We start from the raw sequence: 24,210 nt of genomic DNA, 5'->3' as shown, positions 1-24,210 counted from the left end.
TGAAAAATGGCGGAACCAAAGTTGTAGACCTAATAGAAAAAAGTCATAATCCTTTCAGTGCATTTCAACTGGCATCGTTGCTTTGAATCCACTGGCTGTGGACATTTGGCACCACTTACCTTTGTAGCGTCGTGCTTTGTCATCACGTGCCACATACACTATCAAAAGTACCTTGACATCTATTAGTGGACATTAATAAGGGTGCTTGGCTTCAGCTCTGCTGGGGACACTTTGAATGAGGTGTTGAAATGAGGCAGCCTGTTCTTCCTCTACAGATCAAACCAGAGAAGGTAGTGATGTTGGACGCTAGGGTCTGGAGGTGTTCCACAGGGTTCAAGTCGGTGCTCTGGGTAGGCCAGTCCATTTGTCGGATGTTACCGTCAACAGATCATCGCCTCACAGATGCTGCTTTATACCCACACGTAGAGAGCACTGCCTTGCTGAAATAAACAAAGAGTGTCCCCAAGCTACTTCACTACTGTACACTGTACACAATGCTGCAAAATGTGTGCATATGCTACCAGATTTAGCGGTTTCATGAGTGTAATAAGGGGACCACATCGTAATCACGAAATACACCGCACACAGTAACAGCAACTCCGATATACTTCACTGTTGGCACTACACATCATGGCAGGTAATGTACTGGAGGCCTTCGCCAAACTCAAACGATTCCATTGGACTTATGCAGGATATAGCATAATAACATTTCCTGTCGTCCGTTATCAAGTGGCGTCACTCTTTACACATCTCAAACGTCACTCATATTCACCTGTTAGCGCTGACTACAGAAATCTGTGGCTTACGAAGAGCTGCTCGATCACTGTATCCCATTCGCACAGTCGCAGTGCTAGCCGGAGTGCTTTGGAATCGTATTTGTTCAATGAATACCCGTTTATCACCTACATTTCTTCTTGGTGTAGCAATTTTAATTTCCAGTAGTGTAGATGTTTTGCTCTGCATCATGTCATCTGCTCCCGCACTGCGCAACAATATTTAAAAATTTTGTGCTGTTTTATAAGTTGTTTCATTAATAAAAACACACAAAAGTGCTTGAATTTATTTATATGTAATGTAAAATATTTGTATTCACTTACTTAAGTTTCAGTAGATGGTGACTTTTTTTGTAGTGGTCCATAATGTTTTGCAGGTCGTTGTATATGTTGCTAAATTGCAAACAGCACACATACTGTAAATAAATTACTGTGGCATACATCATAACATTTAATGTCAGTGTTGAGCGTCACGTATGTGCCATACATTCGATGTTTTTGTTTACAATCCAAAGATTACCCATTATTCAGAGACACAAAGATATTATTCATTTCCTGCTGAGCAAGGATGTAAACAGAGCACAGTTGATGTGTAGAATGTGTAAAATCCAACATGTTAATAACAGAAAAATGTTTGTAGTCTAAGAGTGAACGCCTTATTAAAGGGCTATAGGACAAGTTGCTTTTTTCTTTTTAGGTAACTGTCAGCGGAAATTTTAACGAAAATGTTTAAAGCCAACCGATTAAATACTATAAATTAGGTATATATTTACACACTGTTTACATATCTAGACACTTTTAATCATTGCAGTTTGTAGTTTAGTTGAAGGAAATACAAAATTAAAAAGGTGGAGGGTGGAATAAGAGCAACACACTTGTTCACCATTTTTGATCTCTTTTGCAGAATTCGGAGTATTTGGGGACAGTTGTGCTTAATTTCTGTGAACAGCCCAAGAAAAATTGTTTAGAAACTTTTTATTGGAAAGCTCAAGCCGATTATTTAGAATGTTTTGGGGTGAACTGAGAGTGTGAATATATATTTCTAGTACACTGTTTAACATGGATCTGAAATAAATTCGGAGAAAACCCACCACCACGTACTTAGTTATAAAAGATTCTTCATGCCATCTACACAGCACAACATAGATATTCCAGCTGGAGCTAGCCAATAAATAATTCCTAAAGAAGTGGCACTACTTGGTCATTTTAGGCTCATTAGCCCGAATGATAGGAAATCCCTACAACTTCTAAACCTACTTGGGATATATATCAATTTCTCTCCTTCGAATGAAAATCTACACTGGACTGAGCACATAACAGCAGTGTGCAAGAAGCCATCAGCATCTTTCCATGCCCTACAGAAGTATAAAAAGCTCTTCCATCTTGACCTGAAAAAGAAATTTGTACAAACACTTAAACTTCCAATTACTGATTGCAGCAATGTTATCCTGGAAGCCCTTTCCCAGGAAAGTATGTGGCTCCTGTAATTATTTATGAATGGCTGTATTAGTTATATCTGTGATGTTCGAGTCTTTTGTGATATTTCACCATCATATACACAGATATCCTGGCTGTGTGCATACAAGCACAGAGTTTCTCTCACACTCTGTATTCTCTACTTCCTTATCAATCTACGCTGTCCCTCATATCTCTCCTCGACCTTAACGCTCTTGTCTGAACAACATGGCAGAAACAGCTGTTCCCATCAGAGCAAAATCCCTTCTGTTCCACTCCATAGTTCAGCCATTTTCACGAATTCTTGCTCAGTGGCAGGAACCTAACTCTTGGAATAGCTTCCCCCAGAATTTTAGAGAAATAAATAACATCTCCAGCTTAAGAAGACAGATAATGACACGTCTAGTAAAGCAACAATAATGATTACCATGCTGTACGTGCTCATGCCCTTTAACAGCCTTCTTTTTTAACCATTTTTTCCGCATTTCCCAGTATTCTTAGCTGGAGCAGTCTCCTTAAATTTCCTTTCTCCAGATCATGTTATATCAGAAAACATATGTTTTGTACGACTATAAATTATTTTTACATGTGTCATTATCATTATTGCTGATATTATTATTACTAAGTTTCCTTTAGTTTACGCATATGGTCACAAACTTTTTGTTAACAGATTACCGGTTTCGGTCTTTAATGACCATCATCAGATCTGCAGCAAAAATGGGAAAAACATAAATACACTCGCAGATTGTCTACAGCTTAAAAACAATACATAGACCATAATGAAAAGTAGTACTGACAATATATACATTGTGTGCTTTAAGTATGAAGAGGCATACCTGTTTTAAAAAAACAAAGTCCTAATGACTTGCAGCCATAGTGGCATCGTCAAATACATATAAATAACATCATAGGCACGAGTCATGTTGTAAGTAGCATTATTGTTTAAAACAAGCTGCTGTACAGTAGCCACAAGATGTTTGTGTTGTAAGTTCACCAGATGTCGCAAATGTCAGCACAAACTAGTTTCCAATAATTAATTGAAACAGTGAAAATAAAGGCGGATACACTAGTTGAAGTCTGTTATGAGCTTATAACGTGTAAAAGGCATTACAGTAGTAAAAAGAAGAACACGACAAAAGTAAGCTTGTTAAAAAGAGGAAGAGTTAAGAAACAGTGTTTGACATACGCTCTGGTGCCAATATTCTAGATAATGACATAAATACTAAAAACCGTTGACAGTGCAACGGGTAATATTAAACAACCGTAAAAAAAATCGCTAAAGGAGCCACAAATGAAAGAAACCATAGTGGTGCACATAATCAGCGCCCTCTGTTAGCGCTGACGCCAGACTTCCGCACAGGCGGGAAGTAGTTGGAGGAACGTGACCGGCACTTCGTTGCAAGAAAAGAGTGACAAAATTCCGTAACAGCGGATGACCCACATTATCTGGTTAATGCAGTCTATGAAATGAGTAGAGAAGGAACAAGAACATAGGGTCATGCTTAAAACGTACGAAAACAAAGTAAATATGTGAGGCACTCAGTACTACGTGAAGTTATCAACATACTATATATAACAGAGGCGTGCAGTCATTGGGGTATGGCCAGGCTCTACAATGTAGTCCTGTCCACCGGTTACTACCCCGACCTGTGGAAAACCTCCCGTATCCTCATGTTCCTCAAACCCGGCAAACCACCGTCCGCCGTCTCCTCCTACCGCCCCATCCGCCTTACCTCGGTCTTCAGCAAGGTCCTGGAATCTATCCTCACCCGCCGCATCCACCAGCATCTCCGCCAGCACCGCCTTCTTCCCGTTACCCAGTGTGGCTTTCGGCCGTCCTTCTCTTCCAACGACCTTCTCCTTCACCTCACTCATCTCCTTTCCGAACAGCTTAATTCCCGTCGCTCCGCAATCTTCCTCTCCCTGGACCTCAAACGTGCCTATGACCGCGTTTGGCATTCCGGTCTCCTCTTCAAGCTCCAAACCTTCGCCCTTCCCATTAACTACGTCCGTCTGATCGGCTCCTTTCTCTCCCGCCGTCCTTCCTATGTCACCATCCATAACGCAGATTCCTACACCTTTTTCCCCTCTGCCGGTGTGCCCCAAGGCTCCGTCCTCTCCCCCCTTCTGTACCTTTTGTACACGGCGGACATGCCGCCGCCGCCAGCCCCCGTCCACCTTCTCCAGTTTGCCGATGACACCGCCTTCCTTGCCCTTGCCCCCACCCTGCAGCGCTCCCAACACCTTCTCCAATCCCATCTTGACCGGTTCACCGCTTGGTGCAACCAGTGGTTGCTCAAGGTCAATCCCTCCAAAACCCAGGCGATCATTGTAGGCAACACCACCCCTTCCTTCCGCCTCCTTGATTTCTTCATCACCATCTATGGCCGTCCTATCGCCCTCACTCCCACCCTTAAGTACCTTGGCGTCACCCTCGACCGTCGCCTCTCCTGGCCTCCCCACCTCCGGACAATCCAAGCCAAGGCACGCTCCCGACTCAGTCTCCTCAAGCTCCTCTCCGGCCGTACGTGGGGTCTGGACCCCTCCACCATCCTCCACACCTATAAATCCCTCATCCGCCCTATCCTTTGTTATGCCCATCCGGCTTGGATCTCCGCCCCCCCTCCCTTTTATAAATCCCTCCAAATCCTTGAACGCCATGCTCTCCGCCTCGCCTATCGCATCCGTCTCCCCTCCCCCACGCGGATCCTGTATGATCTCATCCCTTTCCCCCACCTCCTCCTTTTCCTTGAAAGGATACATATCCTGTACACCTCCCGTAAACTCGACCCTCCTCATCCGCTCGTCTCCCCGATCCTCTCCCACCCCCGCCCGCTGCCGCACCTGTATTCCCACGTCCCGCCCGGTCTCCATCTGTCCACCCTCCTTACCCTCTCCCAAGGTGGCTTCCGCCAGCTCCCCCTCCCTGATGATGCCCTCCTCCCCTCCATCTACCCCTCCTACCAACTTTGATTCTCCCGCCCTCCTCCTGTGCCTGCTCCTCTGGGCACCCTCCCTCCCTTCTCTCCCTTTTTCCCTCCCTCCTCCTTTTCTCTCCCCTCCTCCCCCGGGCCTCCCCTCCCCTGTCCCTCTCCTCCTGCCCCCGTCTCCTCCGCCCTTGGCATCCTTTTTCTCCCCTCTCCCCCACCTCACCCCTGTTCCCCTCTTGGCAGGTCCCCGGACTCGCACACGCTAAGTGGACATTCGCGCGCCGGAGATGACCGCCATCAGTGTTTCGTGTGTGCCGTCATGTTTAGTGTTCCGTGTTCACCGTCGCACTCCCTCGTTCACCAGTGCCATCGTCATCTTCAGTGTTTGTGCGTCGTCTCATCTGTTAGCAGTGTGGATTCTCGACGAGTGTGAACGGCTCCGTGTGTGTCTCTCTGTGTCTCCTGTTTTATTGCCCCCCTTTTGTAACTTTTATGTTTTCTCCTGTTTCTACTGCTTGTATATTCTATGGCTGAAGAGCAGCATAGTGTGCTGCTGACAGCCTGCCTGTTGTACAGGCTTTAAAATAACAATAAAGTAAAAAAAAAAAAATCATTGGGGTACGGCGGAAGAGCAGCGCCTATGCTGCTGCCAGCCCGCCCCGATGGGGAATTGAAATACAATAAAGGAAAAAAAATCATTGGGGTAAAACATTGTTAAATAAAGCAAATTAGACATTGGGCACAAAGTCACTCTGCCCGTTAAGCAGTTTAATTGGTTCTCTAGTTTTTGCTTTATAAATTTCAAACTCCTCTAACAAATTAAGAGCACGGCCTTCTTCCACTCTGTGACGAATACGCATACAGTTCTCAATGCTCCCTATGGAATGACCAGTATCAGATAAATGCTGTCCCAAAGCCGTTTTGTTTCGTGGCTGTGAGTGTTCTTTAAACCTTAATTTAAAAGAGCGGCCTGTTTGACCGATATAATATTTGTCACAGTTATTGCAGTCAATCCTGTATACTCCAGAGCCATCAAACTTATCATACTTCCCTTTCAGTTTATGTTTTATTCGCAATTTTAGGGTGTTGTTAACCTGAAAGCCACATCTGACATGAGACTTTTTAAAACATTTTTCTAATTCCAGGGGCATTTTATCGTTGAATTTCATAGGAATGGTTTTCATTCTATCTTTGTCGGTTCTCTCTTGTGTGTGGTGTGTGTGTGTCTGCTGTTTGTCTAACGTTTCTTTAGCCTACTGTAGGGGCGCGTGACGTCATTTATAGAAAAGTCGTTAGCTACTGGAATCTGCTTTAAAATGCTCAGGTCTTTATGTATTTCGTTTTCGTCCAAAGGAAGACGAAGGCGCCGGTGAACCACGGAAGTGAAGAAAGCTCTTTTGTATCGGGGAGGATGGCATGAACTGGCATTGATGACACTGTCTGCACAAGTTGGTTTCCTAAAAATCGAAAACTTATGTTTGTTATTAACTTTCCTAATATAGAGGTCAAGGTAGTTAATGGAGCCATCTTCTTCTATCTAAATGGTAAAAGCTATTTTTGGGTGAATGCTACCTATTGCTTGGGCAAATGTGTTGACCTCACAGGTGTCACCCTCTATCAGTAATAAAATGTCATCGACATACAGTTTGTAATAAATCGTTTTACCTTTTAGTTGTGGATACTTGGCAAAAAATTTACATTCTAAGTCATTGATAAAAAAGTCTGCTAAAGTGCTATTACCCATCCCAAGCCCGTCTTTGACGTTATAAGCTCATTACAGACTTCAACTATTTATCCCCCTTTATTTTCGCTGTTTCAATTAATTATTGAAAACTAGTGTATGCCGACATTAATGAGATCTGGTGAACTTACAACACAAACATCTTGTGGCTACTGTACGGCAGCTTGTTTTAAACAGTAGTGCTACTGACAACATGACTCGTGCATGTGATGTTATTTAAATGTATTTGACGATGCTGCTGCTGCTTCCGCATTTAACATTTGACGATGCCACTATGGCTGCAGTACATTAGGACTTCGTTTTTATGAAACAGGTATGCCTCTTCATACTTAAAGCACACAAATGTATATATTGTCAGTACTACTTTTCATTATGGTCTATGTATTGTTTTTAAGCTGTAGACAATCTGCGAGTGTATTTATGTTTTTCCCATTTTTGCTGCAGATATGATGATGGTCATTAAAGACCGAAACAGGTAATCTGTTAACAAAAAGTTTGTGACCATAAACGTAAATTAAAGGAAACTTATTACATATACGGGTCACTGATTTTTCGCGACAATGTCGCAGCTTGTGAGATTATAATTATTGTTGTTATTATTATTACTAGTATTATCAGTATTAGTGGCAGCAATAGGAGTAGTACAAGTACTGCCAGTATTAACTTTATTGGTCATTGTCAGTTTAACCAACTTACGCAGTCATTATATAGACTCATATCATTTTAATATTATTCGTCATATTCACTGATATATCTTGGGTAACTATGATATTCAAAATGTAATGTACGTGTGAAATCCCGGTCCAATCTAAGAGGGAGCCCGATGACCCTAGACAGATCGTGTTAAATAAATAAAAACGTATTTTGAATGGCTGTCGCGGGAGGAGAAGAACCAGATTGACCCTCTTGTTATCGCAGCTCTCAACACATTGAAGCAAGTCAATGCAGCGACTGTTCCATTTACCCCGCTGCTCCCTATGCTTCATGAAAACAGAGGCTACACTTTCCGGATAGCCCTAGTATTAACAGAAGTACATTTCACATAATACAGATCGGGATTTCTAATCATCAGCCTGCACAATGAACCGCCTGTTGAGACAACACATGATGAGATCTGCTGCTACACACCTGTTCCTTACTGTTGACGAGTCTTAAGTGCGTAATAAAATAAAACACCTGCACCCGTCTTTTCGGTCTTATTTTATTTTCTTGTATTACAACGATGTCTGCAAGTGTTTCATTTTAGTACATAAGTGAACTGCCGAAGTCCCATAGACCATCAGTCACAAGGATGGACATACAACAAAAAAAATTCTTATATCGTTCTGCAGGGTCCTTACACAGGAGGCAGCCTAAATCCAGCAAGATCCCTAGCTCCTGCCTTCTGGACGGGCCTCTGGACCTATCACTGGGTAAGCAAAAATGCCCTTGTTCTTCACGTAGCATTATAGCAGAGTTCCAGTTGATACCAAATTACTGGTACCATGAAAATTCTCCCTGATGAACAGAATTTGGTGCAGAAAGCTAATGGTATGTCAGAATGTTAAAATGGCTGTAGATGATGAGCTATTTCTTCCACTAATATGTTATGGTGGAAAGTGGTCTATTTCCCTGTGGATGATATGTAATCGCTGAGGCTTATGCAGTCAATTCTGAACATGTTGGTTGAAGGTTCTTTGTTTGATGGTCCTAATACTTATAATGTGACGTTTCGAAACACGACTGGATGGCCTTCTAATGTATCTGCCATCCACTGCTCGAGTTGAACTCAAGCCGAGCTTGTGGGTAGCGCTTATGCATAGCCGTGGTGGCATTTCCGTAGCCGTTACTGCAATCCCTGCATTCTTCATGCCTGCCGCCGTTGTTATCTTGAAGAAAGTATAAATTTTTTTAGAAACAAGAGGATCTCCTTCATGCCCAAACTTCCATTCTCAGTATTACAAAATTTTCTAGTGCAACTTACCCAAAGAGGTTAGCTGTTTTCGAGGTTTCACTGGGTATAAACCGTTGATGTTGTCCACATATCTGGGTGTGTAATATATTCCCATCTAGGAGATGTTAGACAGGAAGGTTATGAAGCCAGGGAAGAAGGTAAATAACTCTTTGATCAAGCGCAAGGGAACATGGGCTGCTACCATGTCATTCATTGCCGGAGAGCATGATTTAGAAGTGGTATGGAGTGACATAGGTTCAACACATTGCTCTCCCTGTCACCGTCAGCTTTTCTGATGTATGAGTCGCTACTTCAGATACAAGTGGCTCCTCAACTGGCCTCACGAAGCTGAGTTCACTTTCTTCCAATCCTCTTCACAAGGAAAGCTCCTTGGCACTACGAGAAACTCAACCCGGGTCCTCTACATTTTTGTCAGACGCCCTGCTTACTCATCTATTTGGTCGGAGAGGGCGAAGAAAGTTTCTGGGAAAATTTCTGGTGTAGAAACATCTTTTGCTCGTGCCTGGACTGGTCTTAGGGCTGCTGGTGGCTTATGCTCGCTAGGTCCAACCATTCGCACGTAAGTTCAAGGATTTGTTCGTAACAGGGAAGTCACCATTACTGAAGGGCACAGACGACGCTTCTGGGGTCAATATCGGTGTTTTGTTCCTAACACGCCAGAGCCATCACCAGAGACGTCAGTTTTGTCAAAACATCGAACCCACAGAACCGAACATCAACTAAACGTAAGGCTTTTCTCTTTCTTTTTGAAGCATTTATTGTGCTCGTTGTTCATGATGGCTTAGAAAACCGGTATGGTAATTACTTTCCACAGGCAGAACTTGTGTTTCGGCAAATTTTATACAATATCTATATTTAAAGTGTTGTCAGCTACGACAGTTTGGTGCGTTACAAGTGAATGGAATTCGGTAACCCTGATAACATTACATTACATCCCATTAATACTTGTTCCATAGATCATGAATACTACATTTCGTAATGATGCGGAACATGTCACTTTAACATAAGTTTTCTTTACACAACATAATTAACTTTTTTTACAGTTACTACTTCATATCTAAATATTCATCTATGGAGTAGAAGGATTGGTCATGCAGAAATTCTTTCAATTTTTTTTAAAATGTTGATTGGCTGACTGTCAGACTTTTAATGCTGTTTGACAAATGAACTAAGATTTTTGTGGCAGCATAATTCACCCCTTTCTGTGCCAAAGTCAGATTTTACCCAGAATAGTGAAAATCATCCTTTCTTCTAGTGTTGTAGCTATGCACTTCGCTATTATTTTTGAAATGGGATGGGTTATTAATAACAAATTTCATAAGTGAATATATGTTTATGAAGGTACTGTGAATACCACAAGTTCCATAAATAGATGTGTGCAAGGTGATCTTGGGTGGGATCCAGCTATTCTTCTGATTACACGCTTTTGTGCAATGAATACATTTTCTCCTAATGATGAATTACCCCAAAATATTATCCTGTATAAAAGCAGTGAATGAAAATAGGCATAGCAGGCTAATTTAATGACATGTCTATTACCAAAATTTTCAGTAACCCTCATAGCTTAAGTAGCTGAATCTAACGGTTTCAGTAGATCACAAATGTGTTTCTTCCAATTAAATTTCTCTTCAATGCACACACCCAAAAATTTTGAATATTCTCCTTTAGCAACAGACTTCTGTTCAGAGTCTATATTTATCAGTAATGTTATACCATTTACTGTACAGAATTGTACATACAGTGTTTTCTCAAAATTTAGTGAGTCCATTTGCAGAGAACCACTTAATAATTTTCTGAAATACAATATTTACAATTTCCTCGGCTGAGTCTTGTTTTTTGGATGTGATATTTGTATTATCAGCAAAAACAACTAGCTTTGCATCATCATGAATATAGAGTGACAAGTCCTTAATAATGTTAGAACAATAAGGGACCCAATACTGAGCTCGGAGGGCACCATTCCTGATACATCCCCAGTTAGAGGACTCTGCTGATTTTTGCACTCTATCTGTACTGTTAACTTAAACCGTCTGCATTCTTCAAGTCAATATTAATTAAACCATTTGTGCACTGTCCCGAACGCCACAATACTTAAGCTTCACTTGAATTTTGTGATTCGCAAACTCAAAATCATTTGAGAGATCACAAAATATCCCAATGGGTGATGTTCAGTAATTCAAATCATTTAATATTTGGTCAGTGAAAGCATTTTTAGCATTTTCTGTAGAAAAGCCTTTCTGGAAACCAAACTGACATTTTGTTAGTACTTCATTTTTACAAATATGTAATGCAACTCTTGAATACATTACTTTTTCAAAAATTTTGGATAAAGCTGTCAGAAGTGGGATTGGGCAGTAGTTGTTAACATCAGACCTATCCACTTTTTATGCAATGGTTTAACAACAGCGTATTTCAGTCTATGTGGAAAAATTCCCTGTTTCAATGAGCTACTAAAATCCTACTTGTCTGTTGGCCACAAGCTTTTATATTCTGTTGGAAATATCGTCAATTCTATGTGAACTTTTACTTTTCAGTGAATTTATTATTTTCCTAATTTCAGTGGAAGAGGTGGGTTGAATTTCAGTTTTATGAAACTGAATAGGTATTATCTCTTCCATATACTGCCTGGTATTTTCTAATGAATAGCTGGATCCTATTCTTTGCAACACTTAAAAATAATTACTAAAAAGTTTTCTACCTTCCAACTTTTTGTTAACAAACTTTTAATTGAGTTTGATAGAAATAACAGTATTCTTGTGCTCTCAGTTGCCGTCTTTCCCTTTTAAAAATATTCCAAATGGTTTTAATTTTATTATCATGTGTGCTAATCTCAGACATAATGCAGATACTTCTGGAATTTTTAATAACTTTTCTTAATAGTAGTTTTTATAATGTTTCACTGTTTGTGGTTCATTACTCCTTCTAGCTATAATATACGTTTCCTTTTTCTGTTGACAAGATATTTTTATACCTTTAATCAGCCATGGATGTTTAGATAGTTTCTTACAATTATATTTCAGTTTTCTTAGGGAAAGTATTGTCAAATATACTCACAAAAGTATCATGAAATAGGTTAAATTTTAAAATAGCATTAGGTTCCCTGTACACCTCGTCCCAGTCTAACTGTTGCGAGCTTTCCCTAAAATTTTCAATTGTTAAATGATAAATTGAACACACTAGCTTGGAGAGCTGTTTTGCATTACTGTATGGAACTATGTCATGTACTGTAACTAGCTGTGCGTCATGATCAGACAGACTACTCTTAACAGGAAAAGTTTTTATGTGATGAAATTTATCTTGATCCACAAAAACATTATCTATTGGTGTGCTGCTTTCCTGTACCACCCGTATAGAAAAATCAGTAACTGACGTCAGATTGAAAGAACGAGGTAATACTTCAAGGACAAGCTTTCTATCGGTCTCTTTCAGAAAATCTGGACTGAAATCTCCACAAACAATAACTTGTTTCACTCTGTCTGACAGACAGCACAGCAAAGAATCCAAGTTTGTCAAAAATAGCTGAAAATTTGCGAATGGGAATGTATATGTGGCAACAATTATAAAAGACTATTATTTAGTTTAAGCTCACAAGCACATGCCTCTATATGTAGCTCTACATAAATTTTTGTAGTTTCTAAATTTTTCACAGTATGACAATTTTTAACATAATTGGCAACTCTCTCACTCAATAGTGTCTCTACTTACATGTGCTGAAAGTCCATATCCACCTACATCTACCTTTTCAGTATCTGTGACTATATGATGTTCAGACATGTATAGTATATCAACTCCATCCTCAGTTTCTTAATCTTCTAAACAAACAAGATCATCTATTTTATTTATTAATCCCCTGACATTCTGATGCAATGTACTAACATTATTTTTCACTGTGCTTTTATGAGAATCTTGTGACATACAACTATTACTTTTCTGTGTATTTTTATGACAATCTTGTGGTATTCTAACATCTCTAGTACCTGCGTATCTGAGCTTCTCATTAAGCTTAATTTCATTCAATGTTGAATCATTGGACACTGATCTTAGCCTAAAATAGACATACTCCCATGAGTTTCAGTGTCCCCTTAAAGAATCTCCTATCAACTCAGCCAGTTTACCCTCCTCTATCCTACTAAAATGCAGGTCACCTTTTCACAGGTGGTCTTAATTGTCATTAGGCCCTTTGAATGTTTATTGTTCAGCAACAATGTGTGGGATAGAATCATTCATGATCATCTTATTGGTCCCCATATCTTCTCACATCTCTTACTGGGCAAATATACCTATGGTTTCTCAGAAACAAGGTCCTCCAGTTACTTGATGATGTAACTGTATATGTCACCTAACGGATGTGGTTTATTCTCCAGCTCATATTATTCTAAAAGTATCTCAATAATAAGTTTATGAATCGATTGATTGGTCCAGAGGATCCGGTACATGGCCTGCCCGATCAGTAGACCTGAATTCATCTCTAGGGACATTAAAAACCCTTGATGTATTCAACTTCTGTACCTAATGTCGATGTTCTGAGGGAGCGTATCCGAAATTGTTTTGAGCAAAGTTTCAACAAATTAATACAAACCAAAGGCAATAGGTTCAGGGTGCGCACGAAGCAGGAGGCCACTACATTGTTACATGTATCACATGCAACATTAACAATAAACCTTTTAACTCCCTGACGAAGGATTTATGGACCCATACCCACGTGGACTTTTTCTAATGTTTCTGTGTCAGAAACACATCTCTTCATTTATACACTACTGGCCATTAAAATTGCTGCACCACGAAGATGGCATGCTACAGACGCGAAATTTAACCGACAGGAAGAAGATGCTGTGATAAGCAAATGCTTAGCTTTTCATAGCATTCACACAAGGTTGGCGCCGGTGGCGACACCTACAACGTGCTCACATGAGGAAAGTTTCCAATCGATTTCTCATACACAAACAGCAGTTGACGGGCGTTGCCTGGTGAAACGTTGTTGTGATGTCTCGTGTAAGGAGGAGAAATGCGTACCATCACGTTTCCGACTTTGATAAAGGTCAGATTATAGCCTATCGCGATTGCGGTTTATCGTATCGCGACATTGTTGCTCGCGTTGGTCGAGATCCAATGACTGTTAGCAGAATATGGAATCAGTGGGTTCAGGAGGGTAAAACGGTACGCCGTGCTGGATCCCAACGGCCTCGTATCACTAGGAGTCGAGCTGACAGGCATCGTATCGGCATGACTGTAACGGATCGTGCGCCCACTTCTCGATCCCTGAGTCAACAGATGGGGACGTTTGCAAGACAACAACCATCTGCACGAACAGTTTCATCGACGTTTGCAGCAGCATGGACTCTCAGCTCGGAGACCATGGCTCCGGTTACCCTTGACGCTGTATCACAGACAGGAGCGCCTGCGATGGTGTATTCAACGACGAACCTGGGTGCACGAATGGCAAAACGTCATTTTTTCTGATGAACCCAGGTTCTGTTTACAGCATCATGATGGTCGCAAACGTGTTTGGCGACATCGCGGTGAACGCACATTGGAAGCGTGTATTCGTCATCGCCATACTGGCGTATCACCCGGCGTAATGGTAAGGGGTGCCATTGGTTACACGTCTCGGTCACCTCTTGTTCGCATTGACGGCACTTTGAACAGTGGACGTTACATTTCAGATGTGTTACGACCCGTGGCTCTACCCTTCATTCGATCCCTGCGAAACCCTGCATTTCAGCAGGATAATGGACGACCGCATGTTGCAGGTCCTGTACGGGCCTTTCTGGATACAGAAAATGTTCGACTGCTGCCGTCACAAATTGAAAACGTCTGGTCAATGGTGGCCGAGCAACTGGCTCGTCACAATACGTCAGTCACTACTTTTGATGAACTGTGGTATCGTGTGAAGCTGCATGGGCAGCTGTACCTGTACATGCCATCCAAGCTCTGTTTGACTCAATGCCCAGGCGACAGCCAGAGGTGGTTGTTCTGGGTACTGATGTCTCAGGATCTATGTACCCAAATTGCGTGAAAATGTAATCACATGTCAGTTCTAGTATAATATATTTCTCCAACGAATACCCGTTTATCATCTGCATTTCTTGTTGGTGTAGCAATTTTAATGGCCAGTAGTGTAAGTTTATGAATCGATTGATTGGTCCAGATGATCCAGTACATGGCCTGCCCGATCAGTAACCTGAATTCATCTATAGGGACATTAAAAACCTTTGATGTATTCAACTTCTGTACCTAATGTAGATGTTCTGAGGGAGCGTATCCGAAATTGTTTTGAGCAAAGTTTCAACAAAGTAATGCAAACCATAGGCAATAAGTTCAGGGCGTGCATGAAGCAGGAGGCCACTACATTGTTACATGTATCACATGCAACATTGTAACTCCCTAACGAAGGATTTTCGGACCCATACCCATGTGGACTTTCTCTAATGTTTCTGTGTCAGAAACACATCTCTTCATTTATAGACGCCAGTTTATTTAAGTTGTATTTGTGCAAGGTACACTTTTCCTTTGTCCAAGGTCTCAGGGAACCTCTTCACTGTCTCGCAAAAGAAATCATACAATAACATAAACATTAAGAAGACACAAATGCAGAAAAAGGTGGAGAACAGATTAGCCTCTGACGTTAGCAGATGACAGCACTTGCCCTCCTCTCACCTCCCCCACTCACCCTATCCTGCCCTTGACCAATGCGAACGCTTCAATTTACTTCCCCATAATCCTCGATGGTGACATTCCTTCATGTTGACGGTCCATGTGCATGCCACCATTTCAAATTTATTGCGTAATGATCTGACGTGCAGCACAGGCGGTCCTGCACTGTGAGCCACCACTTTGCCTGCCGCAGGTGTACTGGGTGGGCCCGCTGCTCGGATCCGTCGCGGCGACGCTGCTCTACCTGCTGCCACTGGGTGGACGGGCCTCCGCTGCCGACGCAGCTCCTGCCGCCGCTCCCAGCACTGACAACAAGGCGCCAGTCGCCGGCAAGTGCATCGTTCCTGCCGTCTGTCTCTAGGGCCTGCAGTCGAGAGCCTAGAGTCTAGGATCTAGAACCTAGAGGCTAGAATCTGGGATCTAGAGCCTATGGTCTAGAGTCTAGGGTTTGGAGCTTATGATCTAGACCTACAGTCAGAGCCTAGGGTCTAGAGAGTAAGGTCCAGAGACGAGCGTCTAGAGTCTATTGTGGCGTCCGAAGGCAGCATCGGGCCTCACTAGCCGAGTTCTTGCACCAGCTGTGGCCCCTTGGGCTCTGCTGATGGTGTCGTGTTCCAGAGACACGATTTCGAATAAGATAATGCAGAGGAAGAAGCAACAATTGCGAAATAAGAGAAAAGAACATAGTTTCTCGCACCTTGCGATGAGATTTCAGTGCCTACTACGCACATAACCGATATAGAGTCAATATTTATTTTATTGCGTATCTAGTTCTGTACTTTGCTACAAGTGCACAGTGGAGGGTACTTGGCGTGCAATTGAAAGACTTACCTCAGGCCGTTGAGCCATGTGAAACTTTATACTATGATGTTTTTGTGTAATAATTTTTCCAAACTGTGTTTCTGTTATGTGCGATGTATCAATGTAACACTGTAACAAATGTGATGTAAATATATTATAAAAAGACACATATAATGTTTGCCTGGTATATTACTGTCTGATACTAACACAGGAAGCAAAAAAAATTAAATAAAAAAATTAATAGAAATAAAAGAGACAGAGGGGGAGAGGGGCAGACTTACAAGCTGTGTGAGAGAGCTTCATGAGAAAAAAACAACTTTTTGCTTCCCAAAGCAAAGTTTAACATTGTGTAGGAAACAGCCATTCAGCGTGCATGAATTCATGGAGAAACCAGCCATTGAACAATTACTAACGTATCACGATTATGAGTCCCAGAACTTACAGAATCAATGTGTTAACTCATCAGTTTTTAGCTCAACAGAGCACAGTGACAGATGCAAGTCCAGGGTTAGGCTCTGGGGCTGGCGATAATAGGTCTTTACTGGCTCTCACCCCTGTCCCCAGCATAACCTAATGTCACCAACAGGTGCCTAAGATTTTAAGAACAGGTCTTGATTATCATACGTACAAACGAGAGGGGTGAGTAGAGAATAATAGATCAATAAAATAATTGTATTAATTTCCAGAAGCCAGTGATTTTCCCTATATGACGTATGCACATGTGCAGTTATGCCAGTGTTACAAAACTCTCTAAGTGTAACGTTACGTTTATTTCGAAACACCGCAACTAAGCCACAAGTTAGGAATGTATCAACTGTACTCCTCGGTATTGAAGTACACATATGTTTGTGTGCGTATAGTTAAAAGCCTTAGCACATTCCAGTCCTGTTGATAGCTTCGAAGAACTCTGGGAAAATGTGGTTTTCAATGCACTCAGAACACACCTGGGACACTGGAATGTGTACGGGTGCTGTTGAAGAGTTGTGCTGAGGCCTGCAACCACATGAACGATGACCACGTGGAACACTTGCTGTGGTATATTTGTCAAATGTTCAAATGTGTGTGAAATCTTATGGGACTTCACTGCTAAGGTCATCAGTCCCTAAGCTTACACACCACTTAACCTAAATTATCCTAAGGACAAACACACACACCCATGCCCGATGGAGGACTCGAACCTCCGCCGGGACCAGCCGCACAGTCCATGACTGCAGCGCCTCGACCGCTCGGTTAATCCCGCGCGGCGTGTATTTGTCCTCAAGTGCGTGGCTGCAGTTTTGACCCTCGGAGACCCTATTATAAGGTGTTCACGTACTCTGTCGTAATTCGTCGTATCGGGAAAACAATTGTCTTCAAGACACATATTTACACATAAAATCTGCCAATATAATACACTCCTGGAAATTGAAATAAGAACACCGTGAATTCATTGTCCCAGGAAGGGGAAACTTTATTGACACATTCCTGGGGTCAGATACATCACATGATCACACTGACAGAACCACAGGCACATAGACACAGGCAACAGAGCATGCACAATGTCGGCACTAGTACAGTGTATATCCACCTTTCGCAGCAATGCAGGCCGCTATTCTCCCATGGAGACGATCGTAGAGATGCTGGATGTAGTCCTGTGGAACGGCTTGCCATGCCATTTCCACCTGGCGCCTCAGTTGGACCAGCGTTCGTGCTGGACGTGCAGACCGCGTGAGACGACGCTTCATCCAGTCCCAAACATGCTCAATGGGGGACAGATCCGGAGATCTTGCTGGCCAGGGTAGTTGACTTACACCTTCTAGAGCACGTTGGGTGGCACGGGATACATGCGGACGTGCATTGTCCTGTTGGAACAGCAAGTTCCCTTGCCGGTCTAGGAATGGTAGAACGATGGGTTCGATGACGGTTTGGATGTACCGTGCACTATTCAGTGTCCCCTCGACGATCACCAGTGGTGTACGGCCAGTGTAGGAGATCGCTCCCCACACCATGATGCCGGGTGTTGGCCCTGTGTGTCTCGGTCGTATGCAGTCCTGACTCTGGCGCTCACCTGCACGGCGCCAAACACGCATACGACCATCATTGGCACCAAGGCAGAAGCGACTCTCATCGCTGAAGACGACACGTCTCCATTCGTCCCTCCATTCACGCCTGTCGCGACACCACTGGAGGCGGGCTGCACGATGTTGGGGCGTGAGCGGAAGACGGCCTAACGGTGTGCGGGACCGTAGCCCAGCTTCATGGAGACGGTTGCGAATGGTCCTCGCCGATACCCCAGGAGCAACAGTGTCCCTAATTTGCTGGGAAGTGGCGGTGCGGTCCCCTACGGCACTGCGTAGGATCCTACGGTCTTGGCGTGCATCCGTGCGTCGCTGCGGTCCGGTCCCAGGTCGACGGGCACGTGCACCTTCCGCCGACCACTGGCGACAACATCGATGTACTGTGGAGACCTCACGCCCCACGTGTTGAGCAATTCGGCAGTACGTCCACCCGGCCTCCCGCATGCCCACTATACGCCCTCGCTCAAAGTCCGTCAACTGCACATACGGTTCACGTCCACGCTGTCGCGGCATGCTACCAGTGTTAAAGACTGCGATGGAGCTCCGTATGCCACGGCAAACTGGCTGACACTGACGGCGGCGGTGCACAAATGCTGCGCAGCTAGCGCCATTCGACGGCCAACACCGCGGTTCCTGGTGTGTCCGCTGTGCCGTGCGTGTGATCATTGTTTGTACAGCCCTCTCGCAATGTCCGGAGCAAGTATGGTGGGTCTGACACACCGGTGTCAATGTGTTCTTTTTTCCATTTCCAGGAGTGTAATAACAATTTGTACACACATGTAGAATAATTTCCAATCACTAAAATTCGGATAAATATAGAATTTGAAAATTTGATAAATATTTGTCACGTGACTGATATAAGGTCAATAATAGCACGCTACTTTATTCTTCAAAGGTTAGCTCAAATGAGTGGAAGTTTACATACGCAGAATTATATTTTGGGAGAGGTTCATGACGCCTGGATGCCTCGACCCCTCTTGCTTTGCATCCTCACCTGCGTAGTGAACGTAAATAACTACTCAGTTAGGGTGTGACATAAATTTAATTATAGTTTGTGAAGGAATAAACTTTCAGCACCGAAATGATGATACTAGTGGCTGTGAACTGAAATTAAGTAACTACAATGTACGTGATTCACGCAATTTCACCTATTCAGTCTACGTTTTCTGCCGACAAAATTTTGCGCAGCTATTTTAACCTCTAAAAGAACTTGTGCTCTTGATACTACACGTCAGTTTAACGGCTGTAACAGAAATGTAGAACCGGCACTGTCGGAGTGGCGGTGTTCGTTTTCTCTACGACAGGAGGAGAAGAACAGAATAGACTCCATGGCACGGCAATAAGGTAAGGAATAAAAGGGGAGAGTTCAGAGTAACTGCGACGACAAAAGACTATGAAAACTTGTAAGGTGTCAGGCAAATCCAACACCTTCCATGAAAACCCTGACATGATACGCAAATCCAGTAGTATGTCACATAGCTCCGAATAAATCGTGACATTAAATTAACCAAAGTAATACGAGTAACGAGTGAGCAAATGGAATACCACAGACTAACACAAGAATGCTTAAATGCATGTCATACCTTCCCACGGAGAGACAGACGCAGTTCCGAGGGGAGAAACGAGAACAGAAGCCGAGAGATGAACCGTGTTAAGCTTGAAAGCCCTACTCTAGGGGACGGACACCCACATCGCCAGCTAACCACCAGGATCACCCCCCAGTCCATGTTAAAAGATAGAGCCCTCCAGAAGAACAGCATAGATCTTACGATAACACTAAAAGGGCCACACCAGCCGCAAGTTTTAGCGTGAGACTTTATCGCGTCTCTGTTATGTTGCAAACTTTAAAAACATTGCCCCACCACGAAAAGAATAACGTTTCTCATTGGATAGACAGAATTTTTGTAGGCGGAGCTTAAGGTTAACATTGAGACCCTGATTGGTCAGATGAAAACACAGCCAGATAGTTTTTTTTCAACCAACTTCGGTAAATCATAGTAAGGAGAAGTTAGGAGGGAGTTGCTTCCGAGACGGCGAGCTGTATGGAGCTGCGCCGGCCGCCGCCCCCTGACGAACACTATCAAGGTAATGAACGCACGCGATGTCGCATTTTTGAGCGCATAACGCTTCACTTCTCTAACATTCCGCATGGTGTCTGTTGTTCTATGTCTTGCCTCCCTACCACTTTCACGCAACGACGCTCTGAGCGTGTTTTTTAGGGAATTGACTAGTTTGAACCTGGGACCTGTTGCTGGTAAGGAGACGCCAGACCACACATGACATGTAGAGTTCAGAAGAGTTCAGTGAGACTAGCGATGATATAACCAAATATTTAATTATTTCAGCGTCAGCTCCACTGCACTCCCTGTAAAAGAATCTTAATACTAATTAAATTTAGTGGAAGGGGTTCAAGGCTTTCCTATTTGTAGTTAGCTGGTAAAATAACGTCGAAAAAGCAGTTAAGTTTACCATTGGAAAGTTTATTCTACTCACAAAACATTGTTTATAAATTGCTCTATTGATAAAAGGAAATGTTTTAATACAGGATGATAAAAACCAACTGCGTTCAACCAAAATGTGAACGAATATCCCCTGAATGGGTTTCCAAGTTCTACAATGGATCGAAGGATGACCTATGCCATATCACATCTATAATCTAGGTTTAAATTAAGCTTCACAAAAGATAAAACTATCAAAATGGTCTACAGTGACCCTTAATTATCTTTAATTACTTATTTAACTTGTCGTAAAGTACAGTGGCTGATGTGGCTTCTCAATAATTATATAACAGAAAAATCATAGCGTTTCAGATTTTTACTTCACGTAGCAAATGTGAATACGATGAGCTTTAATTGACGATCGACACTAGTATTACGCAAAACAGGGATGTAACAGAAGAGACTTCTGCAGTTCTGAGTGAAGCCTTATGCGCTCAAAGATTCGGCATCGCGTGCGTTCATTACCTTGTCGTTGGTTATGCAGCGTCAGAGGGCGGCGGGGAACGCAGCTCCATACAGCTTGCCGTCTTGGAAGCAACTCTCTCCTACCTTCTCCTTACTACAATTTACCGAAGTTGGTTAAAAAAAAACTATCTGGCTGAGTTTTCATCTGACCAATCAAGGTCTCAATGCTAACCTTAAGCTCCGCCTACAAAAATTCTGTCTATCCAATGAGAAACGTTATACTTTTCGTGGTGGGGCAATGTTTTTAAAGTTTGCAACGTAACAGAGACGCGATAAAGTCTCACGCTAAAACTTGCAGCTGTTGTGGCCCTTTTAGTGTTATCGTAAGATACTGTTCTTCTGGAGGGCTCTATCTTTTAACATGGGCTGGGGGGGGGGGGGGGGGGTAGTCCTGGCGGTTACTTTTCGTGGTGGGCAATGTTTTTAAAGTTTGCAACGTAACAGACACGCGAAAAAGTGTCACGCTAAAACTTGCGGCTGGTGTGGCCCTTTTAGTGTTATCGTAAGATCTATGCTGTTCTTCTGGTGGGCTCTAGCTTTTAACATGGGCTGGGGGATGGTCCTGGTGACGATATGTTTAAACCAAATGGCAATCGTTTAAACTGGTAACATCTACCGAATACGATAAATGCTGTAAATTTTCTATTTGCCAAACACTACTCCGTAAATCAATTGATGATAATATCTTAGCACCATGGAAGTTTTGTATCAATTCCTCTAATTTTTCTGGGCGATCTGTCTCAGTGATTATGATTGTGTTGATCTGTCTGGAATCAAGCACTAACCTGATGCTCCCATCTCGTTTTTGTACAATATGGAGCGGGCTGTTATATGTGGAGGTAGCTGGTTCAATAATATCATCATCTAACATTTTAGATATCTCCTGGAATACTTTATTCCTGTAGCTTAATGGGATTGTATAGGGTGGCACTGTAAATGGTTTGTGCTGTTTTACTTCAAACTTGTATTGAAAGTGTTTAATACTGCCAGTCTTAGGTAAAAATACCTCTGCTTTATCTCGTAAAATACCCTCTAATTCTCTTTTACTGTGTTCCGAAATACCTTGAACTTCTTGCAGTTTTTCGTCGATTTCTTTATGGACTTCTAACATGAGTTGAGGCGATTCCCCCTTTTGTGCATACCACTCTAATTCTTCATCGTCTTTATCTCGCGTCATTCTTAATTGTTTGTTTATAACTGGTATTTCTTCTAATTTTAGCTTTTGCTCAAAGAAAGGTGTGGCATTCCCGAATGTTACGCTACCTTTCCCCATATCTATTATCGCTCGTCTCTCATTTAAAAAATCTGCACCTATAATCAAATCTACAGTTAGTTTAGGTATAATCACGAAGTTGGCTTCGATCTTTTGGCGTTGACACGAAAGAGTTAACCTTGTTTGTCTCGTAACTTCCGCAGCATTGTTTCTAATAGGACCTCTTACTTTAATCTTACGTGTTTTCAGAACTGGCAATTCCTCATTGGCATTACACTGCATTAACAAATTTTCTGAGATCGCAGTCAGTTCACTTCCGCTATCAATTACAATATTGACTGGGATATGCTTCACCATGGCCTTCACAATTGGTTGAATTTGAAAGGGTTGGTTCTGTTCCTCTTCTTCTTGCATCAACGAATCCTCCACTGAATCATACATGAGTCTTTTCAGGAATTTCCCTTGTGAATTCGAACTTTCTGTAGGATAAGCTTCGACTGCTACTTCTCTCTCTTTTATTTCCTCTTCTCTATTTCTTCCTTCATTTACGCTTTCTTCAACATCCTCTACTTTTTCCTCATCCTCGTCTATCTTCTAATTCTTCGTCGCTACTTTCACATAATCGCATCTAAATGCTCTAATTATCGCTTCATAACTTCCTTCATTATATACGTTGGGTTGTGTGCCCACTAGTAACTTATTTTCAACTTCTGTCGACTGCGCATTATCCTCATTGAATTCGCTTTCCCTGGTTTCCATCTCAAATAGCTCTGCAATACTCATTACTTCGTCCTTTCCTCCTACATTCGTTGTGCACGCCTCTGGTAATTCATATTCCTCATCAGTATTCTCCCAATTAATTTCGTCCCAACACGATATTGTTATTCTCCTGTATTCGTTTTTATCTGGTCCCTGCGGATTTGTTTCTTCCTTCTTCTCTTCTCGTGATAAGGTATTTACTTCTCTGTTCAAGGTGCTGCAATTGTCCTGGGTCGGTGCGTCATTCTCTTTGGCATGGGCGCTTAGCTATCACTTCGAACGTTTTTCAGGGTTTGGTGGTCTTACCTCCACCTCTTCTATCTGAATTCTCTTTTCTTGCTCCGCTTGTTGATATTGGTTTCTTTGTTGATGATTTGTCGGTCTATTGGCGCTCAATACCCGTTCCGGTTGTCGTTATTCCCTCTGTAATAGTTGTTGCCGTTCCTGGGTGAATTATAGTTATTGCCATATTCTCTTCTAAATCCATAACCGGTTCTTTGTCGAAATCTATTGTCGTTTCTTGGTGCGAAGTTATCACGTGGTTCGTAATTATTGATTCTTCGTACTGTGTCTTGTGGATTCCACTGCTTTTTGCTTTCGCTTTCACGTGCGCTTCGTCTTTTTCTTGCGTCATCTTCCGAAAATATGAACTCTAGTTCCCTTAGAATACCTTTAAGTGCTTCGACGTCATTGCCTCCGCGCCCTACTAATGAGAGCTGGTATTTCAATGGTAGCTTCATCGCGCATAATTTAATCAACTCTCCGTCACTATATGGTTCATCTAAGCATTGATTTTTCTTTGCCATTAATTCGAAAAATTTCACGGGACTCCTGAATTTTCAAGGTATGGCTTCTGTAATAATTCGTACTTCACTCTGTTCTGTGCTTCGCTGGACCGATATCGTGAGAG

The 24,210-nt window shown here is 42.5% G+C and overlaps 1 protein-coding gene across 1 annotated transcript in view; it reads left to right on the top strand.

Annotated features, from left to right (window-relative positions):
- Positions 1-16,413, top strand: part of LOC126235571 (lens fiber major intrinsic protein-like) — a 124,458-nt gene extending 108,045 nt beyond the window's left edge. The window contains exons 6-7 of the mRNA XM_049944288.1: positions 8,231-8,311; positions 15,701-16,413. Of these exons, the coding sequence (XP_049800245.1) occupies positions 8,231-8,311; positions 15,701-15,868 (249 nt within the window). The 3' untranslated portion in view covers positions 15,869-16,413. The remainder of the gene's footprint in view (positions 1-8,230; positions 8,312-15,700) is intronic.
- The last annotated feature ends 7,797 nt before the right edge of the window (positions 16,414-24,210 follow it).

The sequence above is a fragment of the Schistocerca nitens genome, chromosome 2 (assembly GCF_023898315.1).
Source record: "Schistocerca nitens isolate TAMUIC-IGC-003100 chromosome 2, iqSchNite1.1, whole genome shotgun sequence".
Classification (NCBI taxonomy): domain Eukaryota; kingdom Metazoa; phylum Arthropoda; class Insecta; order Orthoptera; family Acrididae; genus Schistocerca; species Schistocerca nitens.
This window is presented reverse-complemented; position numbering and strand designations above follow the sequence as displayed.